This window comes from Rana temporaria, chromosome 3 (genome assembly GCF_905171775.1).
Source record: "Rana temporaria chromosome 3, aRanTem1.1, whole genome shotgun sequence".
NCBI lineage: Eukaryota > Metazoa > Chordata > Amphibia > Anura > Ranidae > Rana > Rana temporaria.
The window spans coordinates 146,683,571-146,709,963 of record NC_053491.1 but is presented as its reverse complement, the minus strand read 5'-3'; the positions used below and the strand labels follow the sequence as shown (position 1 = coordinate 146,709,963).

The 26,393-nt window shown below is 43.4% G+C and overlaps 1 protein-coding gene across 3 annotated transcripts in view; it reads right to left on the bottom strand.

The window, feature by feature from the left end:
- GRAMD4 (GRAM domain containing 4) overlaps positions 1-26,393 on the bottom strand; it is a 204,973-nt gene that overhangs the window by 113,795 nt on the left and 64,785 nt on the right. For all 3 annotated transcript variants that reach the window (XM_040343640.1, XM_040343641.1, XM_040343642.1), the window contains one exon: positions 15,361-15,481. In XM_040343640.1, the coding sequence (XP_040199574.1) occupies positions 15,361-15,481 (121 nt within the window). The remainder of the gene's footprint in view (positions 1-15,360; positions 15,482-26,393) is intronic.

The window sequence follows — 26,393 nt, the reverse complement described above, 5'->3', positions numbered from 1 at the left end:
CAGAGGGCGCGCGCATCGTGGAAAAGCTGTGCTCGCTGTGTCTTGCGGGTGCCTGGTGGCCGCGATGTCTTCCGTGTACTCGCGATCGGCAGTCACAGAGCCAGGGACGTGGATGTCTGTGTGTAAACATGCTTTGGGTTGTTGTCATGCTTGTTCAGCTTTCTAGCAGAAGCCTGAAGGTTTTGTGCCAATATCCACTGGTATTTGGAACTGTTCATAATTCCCTCTACCTTGAGACTAAGGCCCCTTGCCAGAAAAACAGCCCCAAAGCATGATGCTGCCACCACCATGCTTGACTGTGGGTATAGTGTTCTTTTGGTGATGTGCAGTTTTTTTGCACCAAACACATCTTTTGGTATTATGGCCAAAAAGTTCAACCTTGGTTTCATCAGACCATAACACATTGTCCCACATGCTTTTGGGAGAGACTTCAGATGTGTTTTTCTTCATAAGAATAGGCTTCTGTCTTGCCAGTCTACCCCATAGCCCAGACATATGAAGAATATCAGAGATTGATATCACATGTACCGCACAGCCAGTACTTTCCAAATATTTCTGCAGCTCATTTAATGTTGCTATAGGCCTCCCTGACTAGTTTTCATCTCATCTTTTCATCACTTTTGGAGAGACCTTCAGTTCTTGGTAATGTCACTGTTGTGTCATATTTTCTTCACCTGATGACTGTCTTGACTGTGTTCCATGGTATGTCTAATGCCTTGGAAGTTCTTTTGTACCCTTCTCAATATATAAACAATGAGATCCCTCATGCTTTGAAAGCCTTCTGCAGACCATGGCTTTTGCTGTAGTATGTGACTAAGAAAATGACAGGCAAGACCTACTAGAACAGCTGAACTTTATTTGGGGTTAATCAGAGGCACTTTAAAAATGATGGCAAGAGTGTGCCGACTCCTATTTAACATGAGTTTGAATGTGATTGCTTAATTCTGAACACGGCTACATCTCCAGTTATAAAAGAGGGTGTGCACACTTATGCAACCTTTCAGTCATGGTTAGTGTTTGGCTGAAGCCAATTTTTAAATCATAATGGTAACAGAAAATACCCAAACTACCCTGATCAAAAGTTTACCTGGTGATTTTGGCCTGATAACATACACACAAAATGACACAAAGGGGTTTGAATGGCTATTACATGTAACCATCCTCACCTGTGATCCGTTTGCTTGTAAATAGTGTGTGTGTGTGTGTGTATATATAAAAAGGTCAATGAGTTTCTGGACTCCTGACAGACCCTTGCATCTTTCATCCAGTGCTGCACTGATGTTTCTAGATTCTGAGTCATGGGAAAAGCAAAGGAATTGTCAAAAGATCTGTGGGAAAAGGTAGTTGAACTGCATAAACCAGGAAAGGGATATAAAAGATATCCAGGAGCTGAGAATGCCAATCAGCAGTGTTCAAAACACTAATCAAGAAGTGGAAAATGAGGGGGTTCTGTTGAAACCAAACCACGGCAGGTAGACCAACTAAGATTTCAGCCACAAATGCCAAGAAAATTGTTCGGGATGCAAAGAAAAAAACCCCATAAATAACTTCAGGTGAAATACAGGACACTCTGAAAGCATGTGGTGTGGCCGTTTCAAGATGCACAATATGGAGGCACTTGATGAAAGATGGGCTGCATGGTCAAGTCACCAGAAGAAAGTCATTACTAAGCAAATGCCACAAAGTATCCCGCTTACAATATGCCAAACAGCACAGAGACAACCCTCAAACTTTCTGGCACAAAGTCATTTGGAGTGATGAGACCAAAATTTAGCTTTTTGGCCGCAACCATAAACGTTACATTTGGAGAGGAGTAATTTGGTCACAATTGTTGGCAAGATGAATGCAGTAAGTTATCAAAAAGTACTGGAGGAAAATTTGCATTCATTCGGCATTATTCAATATTTATTCGGTGAGTACCGCATTGCGCGCAGGAGACACCAGTCAAGGCATGACCCCAGCTTGAAACGGCGCAGTGTGCCCTTTCTGGAGTGCGCATGCGCTGAATAGACCGGCGCATGTGCGTTAGACATCGCTGTAAGGGGAATTGTTAATATCTCCTAATTTTGTAGGTTTAGGAGATATTTCAAGCACCCAAGGCGTACCTGTAGGTGAAAGTGGTCTGTAATGGTTTTACAACTACTTTAAGTAGGTAGGATTCCCATTCTTTCACAATTTTGTAGATTTGCATTCATTAGCGTACTTGGACATTACAACATGACAATGATCCAAAACACAAGGCCAAGTTGACCAATCATTGGCTACAGTAGAATAAAGTGAAGGTTCTCGAGTGGCCATTTTAGTATCCTGACGTCAATATCGTGGAGCAACTCTGGGGAGATCTCAAATGTGCAATTTATGCAAGACAGCCTAAGAACTTACAGGAACTGGAGGCTTTTTGCCAAGGGGACTGGGCAGCTTTACTATCTGAGAAGATAAAGAGCCTCGTCCACAAATACCACAAAAGACTTTAAAGCACTTGCCGACCGCTGCACACCAATATACGTCGGCAAAATGGCAGCAGTGGGCAAATAGAAGTACATGTATGTCCCCTTTAAACAGCGTGCATGCGCACGCAAGCGGCCCGCGATCGTGTCACTGAAAGACATGCAAACAAGGCATTTCCCTGTTCTGCCTAGTGACAGGACAGTGATCTACTGCTCCCTGTAACTCGTATAGCACTGATCGCTGTATTAATGACAATGGTCCCAAAATAGCGTCAAGCGTGATGTGTCCACCATGTCGTCGCAGTCACGACATAAAAAAAAATATACTAGTAAAAATATATATATACACACACACACACACACACACACACACACACACACACACACACACACATATATATATATATATATATATATACACACATACATATACACACACACATTTTTTTTTATATTATAATAAAAATGCCATAAAACTATCCCCTATATTGTAGACGCTATAACTTTTGCACAAACCAGTCAACATACGCTTACTGCGATTTTTTAGAAGATATGTAGAAGAATACATATGGGCCTAAACTGAAGACATTTTATATATTTTTTTTTAAATTGGAATATTTTAAACTTGTCACTCTTGTCAGCCCAAGAAAAAAAATGCAGAGGTGATCAAATACCACCAAAAGAAAGCTCTATTTGTGGGGAAAAATTTTGGGTAGAGTGTTGCATGACTGCGCAATTGTCATTCACGCTGAAAACTGGAAATTGGCCTGGGCAGGAAGGTGGTGAAAATGCCATGTATTGAAGTGGTTAAAAAACATCTTAAAATCGATACGCTCAGGTGTGAACGCAGCCTAAGGAGAGACAAAGCCGCAAACTATTCCTGAGGCCTTGCTAGCAAGCAATTAACAAGAAGTAGCACCTGAAAGCTGTTTAAATGGGCAGTAGGCTCCTAAGCTGATATTTTAAAGCAGAGGATCTGCAGAGCTTGAGGTGATCATCTGGGTTGCACCAGAGCAAGCTCATCGATTTGCTGTATCACCACAGCCTGAAATACAGAGCTTTAAAGTGGAGTGCTGCCAAAAAATAGGATTTTATGCTCACCGTAAAATCTTTTTCTCCGAGTTCATGGACAGACACAGCCTTAATCTTGACATGGGAAATAGCCTTTCTTTTGGAGTGACTAGGCAGAAAATGTTAACACTTCAAAGCTGTACAGCCCCGCCCAGGGTGCAGTCCTACTGACTATATTCCCTCAGCCTGCACCAAGCAGTTGCGTTAGTAGCAAGCAGTAAAAACGTAAAAAAAAAAAAAAAAAAGGAGGGGTGGGTGCTGTGTCCGTCCATGAACTCAGAAAAAGATTTTATGGTGAGCATATAATCCATTTTTCTTTCATTCATGGAAGGACACAGCCTTAATCTTGACATAGTGGGACGTCCCAAAGCAGTGCCAAAATGGGTGGGAACAGCATAAAATTAAACTTCACCCCAAAACAAAAAAACAGAGCTCCTCAACTGAGGAGTTGTAACTCTAAACAGCTGCCTGCAAAACTTTGCGGCCGAAGCATCCGAAGATGCACTCACAACTTGTAAAGTTTAGTGAAAGTGTGACCAGGTCGCCGCCTTACACACCTGGGAAATAGACACTTGATGTCAAAGCCCAAGAGGCACCATTGCTCTGGTCGAATGCATTGTGACAGGGAGGCGCCCGACCCTTTATGGCGTAAGCCTAATCAGGATCTGTCGGATCCACCTCGAAATGGCGGCCGATGAGACCGCTGGGCCCTTCTTGGGACCAGCCACCGAAACAAACAATGAGCCTGAACTCCGGAACGGAGCAGTAATAGACAAGTATACTCTCGGAGCTCGGACAACATCCAAGAAATGCCACGTTGTTTCCTTAGGATTCGACAGATAAGGACACAAGGATGGCAGTAGAATGTCTTCCTTGAGATGGAAGGTCGAAATGACCTTAGGAAGAAAAGGCTGTGGCTGCAGCACTACCTTATCCTTGTGGAAGATCAGATAGGGAGCCTTTCATGACAAGACTGCCAGCTCAGAACCTGACCTAACAGCCACCAAAAGGACCATTTTCTGAGAAAGTGTCAAGGGAACTTCCCTAATGTTCGCAAAAGGTGGTTTCTGAGGCACCTAGAGGTCATGCCGTTAAAGCCATTGACTAAAGCAGGATGACCTATGGGACCTTGCGACAGCAGGTCCTCTCGTAGCGGTAGATGCCAAGGTGCGTCTGCTATTCAAATCCACAGAGGTAGGGGAGGATGGGAGGAGGGGCCACATGCTGAACCCCCAGTACAAATGTTCTCACTAGAGGGTGAGTCGCCAGGGGTCGCTTAAAGAAAACAGCCAGGGCATATATCTGCCCCTTAATCGTGCTTAAAGCAAGCTTTTTGGTCCACCCCACGCTGCAAGAACAGCAGGACTCTGGACACTATACGAGTCCATGGATTCCACTTAATTTCCTCGCAAAGGGCCAAGTAAGCTCTATAAGTGCGATAATAAATCCTCCTAGAGGATAACTTCCTAGCTTTTCTCATGGTAGGAATCACAGAATCCGATAGGCCCCGGTCTCTTAGTACCTGGCTTTCAATAGTCATGCCGTTCAAGCCAGCGACTGTAAAGCAGGATGCAGTATGGGACCTTGTGACAGCAGGTCCTCTCTCAGCAGTAGATGCCAAGGGACGCCTGCTACTAGCCGCACTAGATCGGCGTACCAAGGACGCCAAGGCCAATCCGGAGCAATTAGGATCACAGGAATCCCCTCTGCCTCCACTTTGCGAAGCAGAAGAGGCAGGAGCTTTAGAGGAGGGAAGGCATAGATTAGCCGGTACTGACTCCACGTCGCCACTAAAGCATCTGTCGCGTCCGCCCATGGGTCTCTTGACCTGGCCACAAACCTCAATACCTTCCGATTGAGTCGAGACGCCAGGAGATCTACGTCTTGGGCAAAGGAGCCGAAACACCTCCGGGTGCAGAGACCATTCTCCTTGGTCTAGCATCTGGCGACTCAGGTAGTCCGCCAGTTTTCCACACCCGGAATGTATATGGCCGACAGAGCCGGTATGCTCCTTTCTGCCCACCTTAGGATGTGAGCGACTCCTGACGCTGCAGTCGAGCTTCTTGTTCCTCCTTGATGGTTGACATATGCCAGGGCTCGACAAAATCCGGGCGCCAGGTCGCAATTGCGACTAGAATTCGCGACCTGGCGCCTGGTAAAGGAAGGATCCATAGGCCAGAAGAAGGCCACGGCCTCAATTGCCGCTGCGGCCCAACGCGATCGCGCGGCGGGGAAGTGGGGGCGCGTTGGACCGGCTTTCCCCAATACATATCACTCCGCTGCGCTCCACTGACCACACCCACTGCTAACAACTTCGGAACTACATTTCCCTAAATGATCTCCGGCAGCGCAGCGGGAAGGAGTCTGCTGTTTAATCTCTGTGCATCACATACAAGCCATCCAGGCCTGACTGAGCGGCGACTTCTTCCGTCACCTATGCACTGCGCGTTGGAGTGTGTGGCCCACAACGGCTCAGTCCCTGCCCTCCCTCCTCCACATGCAAAACCCCTGCCTGTTCCAGTGCCTCCCCTATACAGCTGCCAGATAGTGAGACTATCCGTGTGAACGAGGAGAGCACCTGCGCAGGAGGATCTGGTTCTCTTAATGGCAAATATTGACCCGCTCGGTACTTGTCGCTTCAGTCTTGTAACCAAAGGAGGAAAATCCCAGACACGGCGGTGCCTGCACGCCAACTTTCCAGGCTCGAGGCGCCCGTGCAGTATTGTGCACCATGCATGTGGAAGGCAATGCCATGGAGCCCATGGGGACACTGTAATTAAAGAGATGTGACCCTCCATTCTTTTCCTAAGAGGTAAGTGATTTGGGAACACGGTTGCCTTCTGCAGTCGTCACTTCACGGACCTGATGTCCTATCCGTGTCTTTAGTTGCTATGACGACAACATCTTCCACATCCATAGAAGGGGGGGTTGGGGTCCTTAAAGAGGAAGTTCCACTTTTGGGTGGAACTTTGCTTTTAACATTGCACTTCTCAATGTAGTTCTCAAACAAAAATATATGCATTTTTGACACTAAGTGGCACTGCAGGGGAAAGGCTCAAGTTTAGTTTGTGGGCTCCATCTTGTACCTCATACAGTTGATTGATTGTTGGGATACAGTAGATAATTATAGGCAAGGGGGTCAATTTGACTGACAAATTATCTTTTTTAACCTTTAAAAGGAATCCCATTAAGGTTCTCCTTTACAGCATAATGTTTACCTATAGTCTGCTCAGTAAAAATTTTTTTTTTTTTTTTTTCCCTCCTCTCAGTAAAATGGCAAGACCAACATCTAGAGTTTGGAAACATTTCCACAGTGCAATTGTTGCTGGTGGCAAAGCTGTAATTTGCAAATGCTACAAGGATGACAAAAACACATCCTCGCATGCCAGAGGTGCCCTCAAGACATAATTTTTTTGATGAAATAATGAGGACCATAATGAAAGTGCATGTAGCTGTTCCCTCCAGAGTTAATTCCAGAAACACTTTCTGCTGCTTCTGGATCATCAAAGTGTTTCTTCACCAGCAACATCTTCAATTAAAGAAGTGTTCCAACCACGGCCTCCCAAAAATACACAATCTCTTCATTTATAGATAAAATTACACCTGGAAATCAGGAGAGCATTGATCAAGCTCTTGCAAGAGCAATATATGCTTCTGGATCAGTATGGTCAAGATCTGAAAATGCATATTGGAAGGAAGCTTTGTATTATGAGGGAAATGAGGGTTACCTGTTTTCATGTATAGTTTAAAGAGTAAGTAAACTTCCCCTGCAAACATTTACCTATAGGTAAACCTATAATAAAGGCTTACCCATAGGCATCACTAGCAGGTGTCTTTTGAGGCTGGAACCCCCAAATCTGGTACCCATAGCCCTGAGTCTAGGTTTGCCACCTGTCAGCAGGAGTGTGGTAAGATAGCTAGAGTGTGTATCCTTCCTCCAGCCTGCAGGGGGTGGCAGAGAGCCGACACAGCTCAGTGCGTCAGCGTAGGACTGCAGGGAAGTGATGCATGGTCAATATAGGATTATTGAGGAACCGTGAGTGATCGTAATTCTTCCCCAAGCATTGTTGTAGAAGCCCCTTGTGTGTCTGATGCTCCCTGTAGTTTGACTCTCACCACCTTCGAATTCTTCTAGTGTGATCTTCCTGCTTGTTTAACGGTCTGCTATGTGATGACTATCATACTCTCCTCTCATTACGGTTACCTCTGGAAGTGCTGAGCTGCCTCTTGACCCCAAGCCCTCCTTGCCAGACCTCTAAAAGCTGTCTCTTTTAATGCAAAGTGAACAGTCAGCCCCCACTGCAATAATCTTTTACAAGGCTTGTGTAAACACTGAAGTAACAGAGCTGTCAGATGACAGGCAGAAAATGTGCACTCTGTATTGTGTGTGTTTATAGCAGGGGTGGATATGGTGATTCTAAAGTCAGCAGAAATCAGAAAATCTCGGGGTACGTACAGCGGAATGCAAAATTAAATAATGTGTGGGATACCTGCAAAATTAAATCACACTCCACCATGATTAGCAATAACTAGGGAATAACTAGGTGCTGTGTACTGCCCTCATCCTAATCCTTTGGTCTCCTTGCTGGGTGCTGTGTTCTGCCCACATTCTAGTCCTCTGGTCTCCCTGCAGTGCTGTGCTCTGCCCAGCAAGGAGACCAGAGGATAAGGATGTGGGCAGAACTCAGCACCCAGAAAGGACACCTGAGGACTAGGATGAAGGGACACCTGATGTAATGAGGGGGGCTCGGGGAACCCAATCAATTAACAAACCATGGTATCCACACTCCGAGAGATTATACACACACACACAGACACACACACACACACACACACACACACTTTGCTGCTATGAACTTTTACTTTGCTGCTATGGGCTCTAGCCCCAGATCTTTTGTACACCTAGCAATGCCCCTTGCCTATAGGTAGTGTAAAGATCTCCCAAACATGCGCTGTTTAGGAGATATTAAAATTACATTCAGCCAGTGACCTCACTGGCACATGCGCTCTGAACGGCCATGGATGCCGAGCCTTGTGCCGTTAATAGTGGCTCCCATGCGCAGGAGTGAAGTCATCATGGCTCCAGGCCACTCATAGCACCAGAGCCCGCGAACCAGGAAAAAACTCCAGCGAAGGTCAGCCGTCTTAGCGGTGTGAGGGTGCCACTGCGGGGGCTTCATTCTAAGGCATTTCATGATGCATACAAGCTCATTATGTCTTTGCCTTACAGTTTTTTTTTTTTGTTTTTTTTTTAAAGAGTTTACCACCTCTTCAACTGTCAAAGGGGATGCAAACCCTCAAGGTTTTTCATCTTAATGCATTCTAGTCAATAGACGCAGGACACGGCAGTTCGCCCGCACGAGTGCCCCAAGGGAGAGTCGCTCTCCAACGGGGCACTTGAGAAGAGGAGAAGCCAGGAGCGCCACTGAGGGACCCCATAAGAGGTTGCAAAACCAACTGCACAGAGGTAGCAAGTATGATACGTTTGTTTTTAAAACAAACCTTTACATATCCTTTAACACATACAGTCCTTGTTATTCCATTTGTTATTCAAAAAAAATAAAAATACAATTTGAATAAAACAAGTTTATTTTATTTACTGAATAAGCTGTACTTTTATTTCAAGCCTAATCGTTACATAATACTTTTATATACACTGCATTTCCCGTTCCCATTGTAACAAAATGACTTTCAAATGTGTAAAAACGGCTCCAAACTGAATTTTTCCGTTTTTCAGATTTCCATTTTATTGGGAAAAGGGAAAAAAAAAAAAAAACACTCATGATTTCAAAATTGTCATTAATGTTTACATCTCTACTTTCGAGAACAGCCTTACTCGCAAGTAACAGCCTTAGAGGCAAATGCACCAAATCTCTAAGGTTTGCGGAGCATGGTGTGGCACTGGGCTATAAAAAGGTGCTCTTCTGCAAAGAGGACATAGAGGCAGTCCCCAAAGTTTGGGGGTCATAGCTGTTGAGCTGTAAAGGTACATGGCTGCAGTTAAAGCAGAGTTTCAACCACAATTAGCATTTTTTTAAATGTATGTCCTTTCATCCTGCGTTTTTATAATATAAATCCGGTCACTTACAATTTTACAATCCGCCGCTGATCTGCATAGATATACAAAAAAGATAGTTTATAAAACTATGTCTACACCGTTGTCATTTTGCTTGTGGGCAATGTGAAGCCTACAGGCACTTACTTCCTGGAAGTCTTGGATGGGGAGTGATAATTGGACAGCGCACTGCATCCTGGGAAATGACGACACACATTTCCCAGGAGCATTAGAGGGCGATGTCAGAATTCTAGGTGGATTCAAAGGCAGATTTTGTGGGACCGCATAGCAACAGGCATTTCCAAATGAGTAAAAAAAAAAAAAAAAAACTTTTTTTTTTCTTTTTTAAATCGTAAGCTACAGTTTAAAGCAAAATAGTTTTTTTGATGGAACCTCCACTTTAACTGTGAAATGCAGCTTCCTAGAAAAATACATTTGGCTTGAATCTGCAGGTGGTGAGCTTTTTGCAGCCTTACAATTATAGGAGTAGTACATATAAACAAGAATACACAGATTTGTATTGCTATGTAATGAAAGTAATTCGGCACCAAATATTGTAAAGCTCGAACAAACGACAAAGGCTTGTATGTAAAGCACTTGAAGAAACACAAAAGCCCTTACAAAAAAAGTACTTGATGTCTATGGGGTGCATGCGTTAGCATTACAGATTTTGTTTGCACCGTAAATTTTTAATGCAAGACAATTAAAGGCAACAATAAATGTGCACAGAAATATGAATGAAAATGTCATTTCATTTTCCAATGATCAGGTGAAATCTAGTTGAATGTGGAAAGGTGTTGTGTACAGCTGTAATTTGCAAGGCTTGTATCTTTCCTGCCCCTGTGGAAAACACAGCAGAACACAGCCAAGTTATTAGCAAGCAGGTCTATTTTTACAGCTGATGTCTGACAGGGGGAGGTCATTTGGAGAGATTACATTGACTGTGATAACACTTCGATATTCTCCTCACCCATTAGACACTGCTCCTACATACTCCATTTATCAGTCAATTCCCTGGACTGGCAAAAAAAAAAAAAAAAAATAGTACCTTGATGTATTACTTTCCATCTCTCTTTTGAGCAGCCATCTGAACCGTTACTTGGGTCTTATTCACACTGTTACAGGAGTAAAGAAAGTCAAACAGCTTGAAGCATCTACCAGGAGTCTCAAACTGCCCTCCAGCTGTTGTGAAACTAACAAGTCCCATCATGCCTCTGCCTGTGGGAGTCATGCTTGTAACGGTCAGCCTTGCAATGCCTCATGGGACTTGTAGTTTGGCAACAGCTGGAGGGCCGCCAGTTTGAGACCACGGATTAACCCAAACAATGAAAGTAATGTTTCAGACAATGTAGAGTGAAGTCTCTGCTTAGCGACAACGTGTTCCAAGTGTACCTCAGATGCCAGTAGATTACTGCTCTAATGTAGAACTGCGACACTACAAACACACAAGTGTGTTTTCGTGGAAAATTGGCACAGATGCAAGCAGTACTTCAGATAAGAGTCATATGATACCTGAAGGACCATTTGCTTGATTCTACAGTCTTTAAAATGGAAGCCAGCAGAAACCATCATTAGGCACTTACTATTTAAGCTGACCATACACAATCTCCATTAGAGCTACCAACTATGCAACATAAGGGCCTGTGCAAAAGGATAGAAATTGATCGTTTTTCCCCTCATACTAGAGTTTTGGTTAAAGGAGTTGTAAATAAAAATATATTTTTTGCAGAAATTACTGTTTACAGGGTATAGAGACATAATAGTTAACTGATTCCTTTTAAAAACGATCAAAAATAGATAATAATCAATCATATAATGTACCTGTAGTTTCTAGTTTCATTTTTGCATGTTGTTTCCTGCTTCTGTGATGTACAGAGCCACAGAGCCAAAACAGGGCAGTGATGGTTTGGAAAACGAAACTGATTGGTGCTGAGGGGTTTTAGACACACAGTAATCAAACCTCCTTTATTTAGTTACCACAGAGAGAAAGCTCCCAGTACTGTGGTTATCAGGAAACAGACAACCAGGAAGTGTGGAGATCAGAGAAGAATTACAGCAACTTGAGAGCAAAAACGAACAATGAGGACATGAAAACAGCACTGCAGTAAGGTAAAGGAAGCCATTAAGATTAAAAAAAAAAAATTCCTTTACAAACCCTTTAATTGTAAAATCAGATGGTAGTGTATGGATGTCTACCCTTGAACTTCCAACAAGCCTGCTCTGCATGACAAATTCATGTACCCGTTGTACACAAGTACATGAATAGGTGTACTGAGACTGGAATGTCCATATGGACAATTCAAATATTTAGAATTTCTAAAACCAGTCATCAAGAGGCACAATTCCAGCATAGGTAGTTGTGACCTTGCACCCATTCCACAGGTGCCCCACAGTGGGATGGTTCCCCATGGTACAGGTAAGGATGGCTCCCATCCAATTTTTAATGCACCTCATGTCACAGGATTGGATAACTTTAAGGTCAGTCAGTGAGAGTAACTCAGTAACCCACTTGCAGACTGCCTAGCTAGTAAAATACAGCATTACTTCAATGTTAAATACTGGGGTTATGGCTGGAGCTAGATGCCATAACCCTGCTTTCATTTTTTTCCCTGTGTCCCAAATGGTGGATTCACTGCTGGGTCACTTTTAGAAGTGGCAGGAGGGTCACCCCCTCCCGGCGGAAGGGGAGTGTGCACAGAGGTGAGCAAAAGGAAAGAAGGCCTTGGCACCTCAGATGTTTTGGAACTACATCTCCCATGGTACTCAACTACACTGCAGAGTGCATGAGCATCATGGGAAATAACTTCCAAAACATCTGGGGTGCCAAGGTTCACCAACGCTGCCCTAGGAGGACCAGAGTGATGTCATGACATCACTTCCGGTTCCGACCACACAAAAACAAGGCCATTTTTTTAAGCAAAGAGATACCTTTTCTTGGGTAGAGTAGAAATTTGGGGACTTTTAGACCTCAGATCTTTTCATACAGAGGACCTGTCATAGATGCTTACATTCCTTGCAATAGCAATAAAAGTGATCAAAAAAAAAAATTCAAGGGACAGTGTGGAAAAAAAAAAAAAAAAACACCCCTATCCCCTTTTATTGTTTTATTCATCAGTTACATACCTTGTTATGGATATTGACCATGATCAAAAAATGTTTTAATATTATTCACCTGTTCAATATTTAATTGGTGACAGACAGTTTTGAAAAACACATATACTGTCCTCTTTTGCTTTTGTTGCTTATTTCATACTCTGAAAACACATTGTTTTTATTTTTATGTTTGTGGGAACTTTCCGCTTTCACTTGTCGAGATTTTATCTCCATTTCAATATGTTATTGTTTTTACTTAAATTTCAGTTATTTCATTCTTATTATATATTGAATGTTGATCTTTGTCAAATATTTTTCATTGATGTTCATCAATATTCATTTGTTTAATCATATTTAATGTCAAATGATCTTAAACAACGAATGCATTGTTTTCTCACTCACTTTCTTTATTCAGATTGTTTTTTAAAAATGTACTGTCTGTATATCTTTGTTTAAAGAAATTTCCGCATGTTTTCATGACGTATTTATCTTCATCATTTTATGTAACTGTTTTTCTCTTAATAAAAACTTTTACAAAAAAAATAAAAAATAATGTTTTATGCATATTAATCTTATATATTTCAATCATATTTTTAAGTAATTTGTATTCCATCTATATGTGCAGATAATCATAATGGGTTATATCTGATTGGTTATTAGCCACCATGGAGCCTTCTTAAAAGTCTTTCTATATAACCATCCATCTCAGGGGTTTGGGTATATAACCCTTTAACACTGTGGTAGCATGGTAATGTGTATGTAAAACATCCACAGTATAAAAGGGGACAATAGCAATATGGCTGATGGATGTGTTAACATCGGGCTTCAACAAAATGGCCGCTGTATGCATCCCTATGCGAATCTCTGGGAGATTCTGGGAGCAATGTTTCTCTATAGCGAACCACGACAAAATGGCCTTGGCTATTGTATACCATTGTTATTGTATTTGGAAGCATTTTCGCACCGCACGCCTTCCCTGAGGAAGTCACGAGATCAGTGACGTAATGCAGGGGGAGGAGACAGTTGATGCAGAGTACCTATTGGCGGCCATATTGTAAAATTTAGGGCACATATACTTGGTTTTTTAATGCAAGTGCATGTCTATTATGAAAAGTTGGATTATACATGCTACACTATGGATACCCACCTGTGTTTATTTGATTGACTGGGAAAGGAGATGGAGGGTCCCCTAAAAGAGATATGAGCACACCAAACCACCAAGGAAAGTGCCCACCATAAAGGATACCAGCATTGGATAAATAATATATCCATACAACCCACTGGAGGGCCAAAGCGTATTTGACCAAACATATATGGTTAACTCTTTAAGGTGAGCGCATTGGATTGAAGGTGGTGGGAGCACTTTGTCTGCAGAGGATATGACATGACCCCATTGTCATGTACAGATTGGAGTAGGAGTCCTGGTGGAAATGCATTCTGGTATTTTTTTCAAAGAGGAGCTTTATAAACAGCCTTTCTATTGACTGTTTATATTACGGGCACCAATAGCAATTTAAAATGTTGATTGTATATTAATTATATTTGTAAAGTTTTTTGTATTCACATATTCTCATTTTTGAGCTTACACAGATATTGAGTCACATATCTCACAGAATATTGAAAGGGAGCGCTGCATTTTCTCCTATTTACAATCTTTAACCACTAGCCCACCGCGGGACGATGGGCCTCTCGTTCTGGGTGGACAACATTTGACGTCGAGCCTTCCCGAACCACTAGGGGGCACGCGCCCATCCGCCACGTCACTGGGAACCCGATGTGCATGCCCGGCGGCCGCGATGTCCACCGGGCACACGCAATTGCCCAGTAACTGAGCAAGACCGTGGATCTGTGTGTGTAAACAAACAGATCCATGTCCTGTCAGGGAGGGGAGACCGATGGTGTGTCACTTGTACATAGTCACCACCCCCCACAGTAAGAATCACTATCTAGGGAACACATTAAACCCTTGTTCGCCCCATAGTGTTAACCCCTTCCCTGCCAGTCATATTTATACAGCAATCAATGCATTTTAAATAGCATGGATCGCTGTATAAATGTGAATGGTCACAAAAATGTGTCAAAAGTGTCCGATATGTCCGCCGCAATATCGCAGTCATGATAATAAAAAAAATGGGCTTTCGTCTTATACGGTGAGTACAGGCAAAAAAAAAAAAATCTAAAAAAAAAAAAAAAAAAACTAAAATTAGGGGGTCGTCTTATACACCCGCAAATATGGTACATTTGCAAAAAAAAAAAAAAAGAAAACGCATTCCTTTGAATTTTCTCATTACTGAAGTCGAAAACAAATTTCTTTTTGACCCCACTGTTTTTTTTTTCTAAACATTCTTCCAATGTTCTGTCAAAAAAATGTTGAATAAAATTCTACTAGTGTATACCCAGCTTAAACTGGAACAGCTCAACGCATGTTAGAGTATCAATCTATATTATCTCTGTAGCCATTGGCCCAAAAAAGTCAAGTGCGTTAGAAGGAACTGCCAATGCAACCACTGCAAGTGCAGTCCAAGGCCTAAGAATACAGAGGAGGTATAAAGAGAATAAATAGTCCATGTACCCAAGTGAAAGTGCAGCTCCTGGATCCAGAAAAATCAGTGAGGTGTGGAAGGAGGGAAATGTTCATGCCATGTCAGAAGGACACAGAAAAAAAAAGGAAAAATTTGGATATTGCATGGTTACCTTGCTTTGGCCAAATCATTCACTTTTTGTTCCAGCTCTAGCCTCTTTATCCTTTCTTTTTCTAGCTCCTGCTTCATTGTTTCAACATTAGTCTCTTCCCGTAGCTTCCGGAGCTCTTCCTCTGTGCCAAAGAAAAAAAAAAAATGGCAATTAAAATCACTTTTATGGAACCACTTATGTTACCATTTATGCATCACAGCCCCTATTAAAAGACTGGTTTATGGATAGTAAATCCCTGAAGATGTTGTCCAGGACAAATTGGCACTTGCTTTAATGAAAATAGTAAAGTGTGCGTTTCATTTATAAGCATCTAACACACTTAAAAAGTTGAAATCCCAAATTCCTGTTATAACTGACCAAAAGACATTATATAAAATTCATCACCTTACCCAAGAGCTTATCAAATCAAAATTTCAATACTATATAGCGATCAAAAATAGAGCGACAATTTTGAAAAAAATTAATATTTTTTACCATAATAAATATCCCCCAAAAATATATTAAAAAAGTTTTTCCTCAGTTATATAAGCGTTTGATTGGTTTGCGCAAAAGTTATAGCGTTTACAAAATAGGGGGTAGTTTTATGGCATTTTGCGGCGATCAGCGATTTTTTTTCGGTACTGCGACATTATGGCGGACACTTCGGACACTTTTGACACATTTTTGGGACCATTGGCATGTTTATAGCGATCAGTGCTATAAAAACTGGCAGGAAAGGGGTTAACACTAGGGGGCAAGGAAGGGGTTAAGTATGTTCCCTGGGTGTGTTCTAACTGTAGGTGGGTGGCCTCACTAGGGGAAATTACTGATCGCTGTTCATACATTGTATGAACAGACGTTCAGGCATTTCTCCCCTGACAGGACCGAGAGCGGCTACCGGGCCTCGCTCTGTAACGAGCAATTGCGGGTAGTGGGAATATACACTGCTCAAAAAAATTTATGGAACACTTTGAAAACATATCAGATCTCAACGGGCAAAAATCTCATGATACGCGCAGGAACACTACAGCTATTCAAATGAAAGTTGTGATGTTCCCGCACGCCGTTTAACCAATGCGGCGGCTTTCGATGCGGCGGGGGAAGTATTCTATTTAGGTATCGGGGGTATTTGCGCGAGTACGAGTACTCCCGCAAATACTCGGTATCGGTCCCGATACAGATACTGGTATCGGTATCTGGACAACCCTACTGGATATCTATACTGATATGGACTGGGTAATGTGTTAGGAATGAAAAGGATGGCACAGAGGGCTAAATTCAAAAGACACCCTGAAAATCAAAGTGAAAAAACTATGCAGCAGGCTAGTCCATTTTGCTGAAATTTCATTGCAACAACTCAAAATGGTCCTCAGTAGTATGTATGGCCCCCCAATTGCTTGTATGCATGCCTGACAACATCAGGGCATGCTTCCAACGAGACGATGGATGGTGTCCTGGGGTATTTCCTCACAGATCTGGACCCGAGCATCACTGAGCTCCTGAACAGACTGAGGTGCAACCTGGCGGCACCTTATGGACCAAAACATAATGTCCCAGAGGTGTTCTTTTGGATTTAGGTCAGGTGAGCGTGGGGGCCATTCAATGGTATCAATTTCTTCATCCTCCAGGAACTGGCTGCATGCTCTCGCTACATGAGGCCGGGCATTATCGTGCACCAGGAGGAACCCAGGACCCACTGCACTAGCATAGGGTCTGACAATGTGTCCAAGGATTTCATCCCGATACCTAATGGCAGTCAGGGTGCCATTGTGTAGCCGGTAGAGGTCTGTGTATCCCATCCATGGATATGCCTTCCCAGACCATCATTGACCCACCACCAAACCGATCATGCTGAACGATGTTACAGGCAGCATAAAGTTCTCCGCGGCATCTCCAGACCCTTTCACGTCTGTCACATATGCTCAGGGTGAACCTGCTCTCATCTCTGAAAAGCATGGGGCACCAGTGGTGGACCTGCCAATTCTGTTCAATGGAAAATGCCAATCGAGCTCCACAGTGTCCGGCAGTGAACACAGAGCACACTAGAGGATGTGGGGCCCTCTGGCCACCCCCATGAAGTCTGTTTCTGATTGTTTGGTCAGAGACATTCACACCAGTGGCCTGCTGGAGGTCATTTTGTAGGGCTCTGAAAGTGCTCATCCTGTTCCTCCTTGCACAAAAGGAGCAGATAACGGTCCTGCTGATGGGTTAAGGACCTTCTACGGCTCTGTCCAGCTCTCCTAGAGTAACTGCCTGTCTCCTGGAATCTCCTCCATGCTCTTGAGACTGTACTGGGAGACATGGCAAACCTTCTGGCAATGATACGTAATAATGTGCCATCCTGGAGGAGTTGGACTGCCTGTGCAACCTCCATAGGGTCCAAGTATCGCCTCGTGCTACCAGTAGTGACACTGACCCTAGCCAAATGCAAAACTAGTGAAAAACAGTCAGAAAAGATGAGTAGGGGAAAAAAATGTCAGACACCTCCACCTGAAAATCCATTCCTGTTTTGGAGGTCGTCTCATTGTTGCCCATCTAGTGAACCTGTTAATTTTAATTAACAGCAAAGCAACTAAAAGTGATTAACCACTTACCCCCCGGACCATATTGCTGCCTAAAGACCAGAGTACTTTTTGCGATTCAGGACTCTGCCGCTTTAACAGACAATTGCGCGGTCGTGCGACGTGGCTCCCAAACAAAATTGGCGCCCTTTTTTTTCCCACAAATAGAGCTTTCTTTTGGTGGTATTTGATCACCTCTGCGGTTTTTAGTTTTTGCGCTATAAACAAAAATAGAGCGACAATTTTGAAAAAAATGAATATTTTTTACATTTTGCTATAATAAATATCCCCCAAAAATATATAAAAAACATTTTTTTTTCCTCAGTTTAGGCCGATACGTTTTCTTCTACATATTTTTCGTAAAAAAAAAAAAAAAAATCGCAATAAGCGTTTATTGATTGGTTTGCGCAAAAGTTATAGCGTTTACAAAATAGGGGGTAGTTTTATGTCATTTTTATTATATTTTTTTTACTAGTAATGGCGGCGATCAGCGATTTTTTTTTCGGTACTGCGACATTATGGCGGACACTTGACACTTTTGACACATTTTTGGGACCATTGGCATTTTTATAGCGATCAGTGCTATAAAAATGCATTGGATTACTATAAAAATGCCACTGGCAGTGAAGGGGTTAACACTAGGGGGCGGGGAAGGGGTTAAGTATGCCTGGGTGTGTTCTTACTGTGGGGGGGGTGGCCTCACTAGGGGAAACACTGATCCTTGGTTCATACATTGTATGAACCGAAGATCAGCATTTCCCCTGCTGACAGGACCGGGAGCTGTGCGTTTACACACACAGCTCCCGGTCCCCGCTCTGTACCGAGCGATCGCGTGTGCCCGGCGGCGATCGCGCCCCTAGTGGCGGCTGGGAGAGAGGACGTCATATTACGTGCTCTCGCCCAGCAGAGCCACCTTGTGGACGTATATCGACGGTGCGCGGTCGGCAAGTGGTTAACAACCGCCTCTGTATACACCCCTCCCCCTCTGCTACTTATCTGACCAGATCAATATCCCAGGAGTTCTGATTCAAAAGTGTTCCTTTAATTTTTTTTGAGCAGTGTACATCAAAATACACTGGTAATGTAAACCTGAATATGTGAGTTGCAAACTACATGGAGACGCACAACAACAAAAAATAAAACGTTTTTGCACAAGATTTTAAAGGACCATTACACCCCAAAACTACATGATGTAAACAACGTACCAATAACATTCCCAACTGTGAATAGGAAAGAAGAAAAAAAAAAAAAACATCTTTACCATTGTCCACCAAGGTTCATTGATACCAAGCCATGGATAGATATGGTAGTATGTCTCCAGATCAATAAAGTCTCATTTAATCCCTTGTTGGGTTTTTCTCAGTTGAATGGGGCTGTGCCTGTAATTTACTCATTGGTTTCTGTTTGTACCACTTTATTATTATGTATTTATTCTACAAATCCAGTACCATGTGGCCTAACAGTTATTTCTTATTTTTATTGGTTTTAAAATAACGGGGAGTTCTAAGCAATTATATTTGGGCCAAGTGAAGTATTTTTTGAATAAACGGTTTTGATTCCTTTGAAGGGTTTTTTTTTTGTGCAAGATGCCTGAAGCTCCTTTAAATAAATAGCAACTACAATTGCTTTATGGCAGTGATATGCAATTAGCAGACCTCCAGCTGTTGCAGAACTACAAGTCCCATGAGGCATAGCAAGACTGACAGCCACAAGCATGACACCCAGATGCATAGGCATGATGGGACCTTTAGTTTTGAAACAGCTGGAGGTCTGCAAATTGCATATCCCTGCTTTATGGCATCAGTCAGCCCTTGGGAAGTTGCTGGACCAGCCAGTCCCGGACAAATTAGCAGCGATTTGCAATCTACACTTGTAGATCATTTTCCTTACAAATTGAAGGTTTTAAAAAGGACAAGTTTTGAAGGTAGAATATGTACATTTACTATTTTTTAGTAGGAGCCTGGAAAGCATTTCACTGGCAATCAGCAGATGACAGGTGCCATGCAGGGCCCCTACAGACAGTAGGACAACAGTCAGTGTAAGCTTTTGTACATGCAGGCAGTTTCAAACTGACAGGAAGAATCAATGGACTACCAGAGCGATACCCAGCTCTGTCACAACTGGGGTTTGGGGGAGGGCAGCGCGTTGCTACAGTAATGTTGCACCCTGAATATGGGTGTAACGTGCTATGAAAGGTTAAAATAATAACCCCCTTGCCAGACTCGTGTCATCCACAAATTTTTGGAAGGCCTTAAAGAGTTCTATTGATCTTGCCATACTACACATGTCAATAGCAACGAAAACACCAGACACTAGAAGTCTGAGATTTAAATAACTGGTTCCATACACCCAAAGAAGGCTCCAACTAATGGCATGCAAGCTTGAACACCAGATTCTAATTTCATTGAAGTTGCGGCAAATTGAGGGGTGTAGTTACTTATTCCATATGACAACCCTGCCTTTTTGTCAATTTAGATCATGACAATAAATACACTGTCAGTTTTTGTCATTCGTTCATGTATATCACCTTTATCTGTAGTACTAGTTGAACCAAGATCAGATTTTTGGCTGTTCAGATACAAAGAAAAAAGTAAAAAAAAAATCCATGGGGTACATTTCATTTTTCATACAAAGACATCTCCTGCATTTCCGATATAAAACACAGTAGAATAAAGCTAAACAGCAACTGATGTAGAAATCCATCCTTGCTTTTTATAACATTTCTGGAATTTAAAGACCTACAGGTCGTGGGGATGAAAGGGTTACTGTGCGAACAAATTCTTCACACTGCTAAAGCCGGCCATAAACAAAGACTTTTTTTACTGAATGCCATGGAAAAGCCAATTTTTGGCAAACAGCCATAGCTAATGCAACTAGATCTCCTCATTTTCAGCATGCTCGTAGTGACAGATTATTTCCACTTCACAGCACTCCTCTATTAACACACACATCCGAGTCCACTTTCTATTGTGTACTAGTAATACAATTCAAGTTTACTGCAAGGGATTTCTGGCTAGTGTCCTTTAATATGCAAATTGGAATATATATCTACTTGCATTGGACTGGTCATTTAAAGCTGAAGAACTGGGCAATATGTAGCAATCCAGTAGGACCCGTTGTATTGCAAGGGTCAACTGCTCATTAAGCCTAGGGGTGCCAGAGTAAGGAGAAACCCTTACCATTTTTCCCCTGCTCCTGTAGGATGCCTTTATCCGTGCGACCTGTCCAATGCTGCCACCTAAGACACTTTCGGCCACGATCACACATCAGCCTCCTCCATGTACAATGCAGGGTTATTAGTCCTGCATTGTACATAATGACATCAAGGAACTGCCCAGAGGCTGCAGCTGCAAGCTGAGGAAGAGTGATCCCAGGATGGCATTAAAAAGCCTACACAGAAAGGATAAAAATGGAGCCCAAAAACATATTGTTTTTTCTACTGTACTGTTTCACGTGATCTCAGCTAAAGCAGAAGATCACAAGTCATTACCTTAAAGATCTAATGTGGACTGAATATTCGCAGGGAAGGCAGGGCTCAACAAATCCCAGGCACCAGGTTGCCATGACGACTAGAAATTGCATCCTGGCACCTATGCTTTTGTTGGCCCATTCACCATTGGCATAGCACCAGGAGTCTCGCCTGCGATCCCGTCCGGGTAGCCGCCGCAGGTCTAATACAGTGCTTCTGCACTTTATCTGCCGCCACTGTGTGACAGAAAGTCAGATGGGTACCACTATGAGTGCCTTGGGTAAGTGGCACCTCTTTCCGGAAGCCTTCAATCAGCACTAGCACTCTGTAGTCAATCAGGGCTTCTTATGGAACTGAATACCATTGCTACTGCTCTGCCATCCCTGCTGTGCACTCCAGGGAGCCGACAAGTCAGAAGAGGAGTCTGGGGTCAGGAATGCGAGCAGAGACAGACTGACCCACAGTTTCCTTTTAGAATGCAGGTATCTTCAGTGTGCAGCCGACAGCATCAGCTTTAACTCTTGCCAGGCTGAGCAGTAATAAATGCAACATCTCAGCCATATTTTTGTGGATAGTGGGCAAGTGCAAGAAGGCAATGTGTAGGGGGAGGGGGGTGGGAGCCAGAGTGTACATGGAGAGGGCAATGCGTGGAGGGGTGTACTAATAAAGAATAGGAGTAGGCATTGTGTCTTAAAATGTGTATAAAATTAAAATATATACATATATATTATTTTTTTTCTTTAAAAGCACCCCTTCTCTTACGTAGCCCTGATGTGCATCTTTCAAGATTTACAGCACAGGTTTACACACAGTTACACTCAGCTTTTGTCTCTTAACCGTCTTAGGAATTGAAAGTATTACATTTAAAACCAATAGCAACGGTGCACCCTCTTCTCCACTTTATCTTTGGCACTTGGGTGTCATTCCACCCTAAATTGTTCCTCTTAGGTCTTCCTCCCTCTTTTTCTAAAACATCGAAAAAACTCCTAGCCCAGGTACTAACGGCCGGGAGATGCCCGGTAGCCCTGAAATGGAAAAGGAAGGAACCTTCTCTGAGTTGCACTCCAGGATTATGGATGTTAAGCGGATGGAATATATGACAGCCTCCCTGAATAATACCCTTGATAATCACAACCAAATATGGGAATTGTGGGACAAGCTGGAAGCCCCTAATGCGGGTTGGCGCCCCCGGGCGGCGAGGAGGCCCTGGGTCAGGTGGTTGCCCTCTTTTCTTCTACCCTCTTCTGCCCTTGCCCCTCCTTATTCCTACCTTCTCTTGTCTTCTTGGCTCTTTCTAGCTTTTCTTCACTCTTTTCTCTTTTTTTGTTACGGTTATTGATATATTTCAGTACAAAGTCGAACATAGTGGTAATATTGAAGCCTTGATGCCAACTTCATTGCCCGGTTTTGACCATACTCGGCTTATTGTATATTTGTTTCCTATACATCAGCTCCGTTTCCTTTTATTTCACACTGTACCTGGATAGTTTACCTGTTGCCTACCACTTATTACAAAGTGTGCCTTTTTTTATTTAAATTTTTTTTTATGTATGCGTTTTGTTGGTCTTTTTCTTTTGGAAGATTGCCCATTAAATTGTCAGTTTTAAAAAAAAAAACTAATAGCAGTGAGGGATAGTCAGATACTAGAGACTATCGCTCATTAGTTATGATTTTAAATGTACCAAGTTCTTTGAGATCCTACGGAGGTTAATAGGCAAAAGCTGAGAGGCATAACGGTTTAATCCTGTGCCGTGAATCTGTAGAGATACACATCAGGACTACATAAGAGAAGGGGTTGTGTCATTAAAAATAAAGTTCTTTTTTTTTTTACTAACAAAAAATTGGCTTCTAACTTTTATAGCTGGCTCCTAGACTTAAAGAAGATTTGTCAAGCCTTGCAATAAAAGGTATATGAATTTTACACACTAGCCCTATTTTAAACCTTGCTCAAACATAAGACCGCTTATCAATGCCTGCTACAAGCAGACACGACAGTCTATACATACTAATGCCTTCAACTGCCAGACCTAAAAACGTATTGTACGGAACACAAGGACTTTTGTCACCAATGAGCTTTTTTGTTCCTGGCATGTTTGCTAGGATGAGGAAAGGAGTTCAAACAAACAGTAATTAATGTTTACAGGATCAGAGATGTGTGGCCTTGTATAAAGTGCCAGGAAGTACAGTACAATGTAAAATGAGTAGCTTCACTAATGCCCTATAATTTACCCAACTACGTCAATTCATTACAAAGTCCTACATTGTCAGCCAAGAGAAACCACCCCGCATGTAGACTTGTGCATCAAATACCTATGCACCTATGCGTGTTAATTTTAATTGGAATTCCAAGCCTAAAACCAGTCCTACCACCCCCTTTCTAGCTCGTATGCCAACTACCCTGTAGAAGGAAGATGCTTATGCTTTTCTAGTATCAGGGCACTTCAGTCCGGCCACAGGATCAGCTCCCAGTGGTGGCTTTAGGTGAGAATTTTTTTTGGGGGTGGGGGGTTGCAAACAAACCACCCTCTACCCCACCGGCAGTCACATCCACCACCCCCCCCTTTCGGTCGGTCATTCAAAATCTCCCCTGTCGCTCAGAAAACCCCACACTTACCCCATCTAGGTCGCGGGCCTGTGCCGCCTCCTCTTGGCCAATCAGATCTTAAAGACCTACTTCCCGATTGGAGATAGGAGAATCAGGAAGAAAAATATTGAATATTAATTTGCCATTGTCACACAACTGGGTGGGCTCAGGGTGCAGTGCCCCCGAGCACACACCTTTTTTAAGGTGTGCTTAGGAAAAAAATAATAATCAAACAAACAGAAAACCCTTGAAATCCATGCATCTGGCGTCTAATGTAGATTAGGGGCCGGGTGCATGGATTGGGGGGGGGAGGGGGGAGTGATGCCCCTGTGCCCCTAATGGCGCGGCCGTCACTGGGATTGGGACAGCTCGCAATGGATGCCCCATAGTAAGCCTACGAGTGATGTCACTACCTTGGCATTCCATCTGCTGTTGGTGCACCTCTGCTCTACCCTGAACCCAGCCACTGAGCCAGATCAGAGTTCCCTGGGGAAAAAAAGGCCAATATAAGCATCGTCCAGTCTACACAGTAATTTGTATAGGTGTCATAAGGTGGGTAGGAGCAGTTTGAGTCTTGTAGGCAGATTCAGAGCGAGTTACGCCGGCATATCAGTGGATACGCCGTGGTAACTCTGAATCTAGCCGGCGTTAATTTAAGCGTATTCTGGAAACCAGATACGCTTAAATTAGGCTAAGATACGAGCGGCGTAAGTCTCCTACGCCGTTGTATCTTAAAGTGTAATTTTTAGGCTGGCCGCTAGGTGGCGCTTCCATTGAGTTCGGCATAGAATATGTCAATGACTAGATACGCCGATTCACGAACGTACACGCGCCCGTCGCAGTAAAGATACGCCATTTCCGTAAGAGATACGCCGCGTAAAGATAAAGCTGCCCCTACGAGGCGTAGTCAATGTTAAGTATGGCCGTCGTTCCCGCGTCGAAATTTGAAGATTTTACGTCATTTGCGTAAGTCGTCCGTGAATGGGGCTGGACATAATTTACGTTCACGTCGAAACCAATACGTCCTTGCAGCGTACTTTGGAGCAATGCACACTGGGATATGTACACGGACGGCGCATGGGTCACGAGTAATTAACATAAAACACGCCCCCCCATCCTCATTTGAATTAGGCGCACTTACGCCGCCCGCATTTACGCTACGCCGCCGCAAGTTAGGAGGCAAGTACTTTGTGAATACAGTACTTGCCTCTCTGACTTAAGGCGGCATAGCGTAAATACGATACGCTACGCTACGCCGCCGAAAAAATGCACCGCCGTACCTGAATCTAGGTATTAGTTTGTTAGAGCCTGGAATTCTACTTTAAAGCGGTGCTCCACCCAAAAAGGGGAGTTGCGCTTAAAGCACTCCTCACTCTTTCCTGCCACATTTTGCATGCAATCTTTTTTTGGGAGGGGGGGTCGTTATACCTAGTTTTGACAGGTACCCGCCACCCACTTCGCTCAGATCGCCAACGCAGATGTATTTCCAAAACATCTGGGGTGCCAAGGTTCGCCATCACTGGCCCCTATGCAATGCGAGTAGAAGTCGTCTCCCCCTCCCTCCCTACAGTCTTTTGGGACATGTCACAAGAAGACTGCCAAGGCGTTCAGTTGGTGCATGCACCTGGCAGTTTTTGTAGCTGCTGACTTAAAACACAAAATCAACTGGAGCTCTTAGGCCCCTTTCAGACGTCCGCTCCGCCTGTCCGTTTTTACAAGTCCGTTAACAGACTTGTAATACATCCCTATGGGATCGCGTCCGTTAGCGGATGGAGCATCCGCTATCGTCCGTCGGGATCCGGTTTTCGGACGGAAGAAAACCCTATTTTTCTTCCGTCCGGCGGAACGGAACTGATGCAGACGGACAGACGGTCCGTCTGCATCCGGTTCCCTATAGGGCAGAGCGGAGTTGAGACAGGGCGGTCCCTGCACTGTGTGCGGGGACCGCCCTATCCGCCGACAGCTCAGCGGGGATCCCCGCTGAGCCGACGGAGACACACGGAGCGGACCCAGAAACGGTCTGCTCCGTGTGAAAGAGCCCTTACTCTTATAAAAAAAGTCTCAACTTTTCAAATACAAATCAAGATTGGCTACACCCTTCTCATGTCTAAGTTCAGTCACCGAGGCTGCCAGTCCCATCTGCGCAATGCGGAGATTGGAAATTGTGGAAGGGAGCAGAGCCAGGTGCAACACTCACAGGAGTGTTCAAATCAAAAGACTAACCAAATATCGATTCCGAGCGTGCGAAAAGTGCAAGGTAAAACATTTTTTGAATATAAGCTCACCCTAATTTTGTTTTCAATTTCTCTTTATTGATCTTTTTCTTTATACAAAATTGTACATTTTTACAAGATTCATTACAATATACATTTGCTCCCACGTTTAATATTTAAAAGCTTCTTTATCAAAAATATGCTTAAACATTCACCCCAAATTTGAA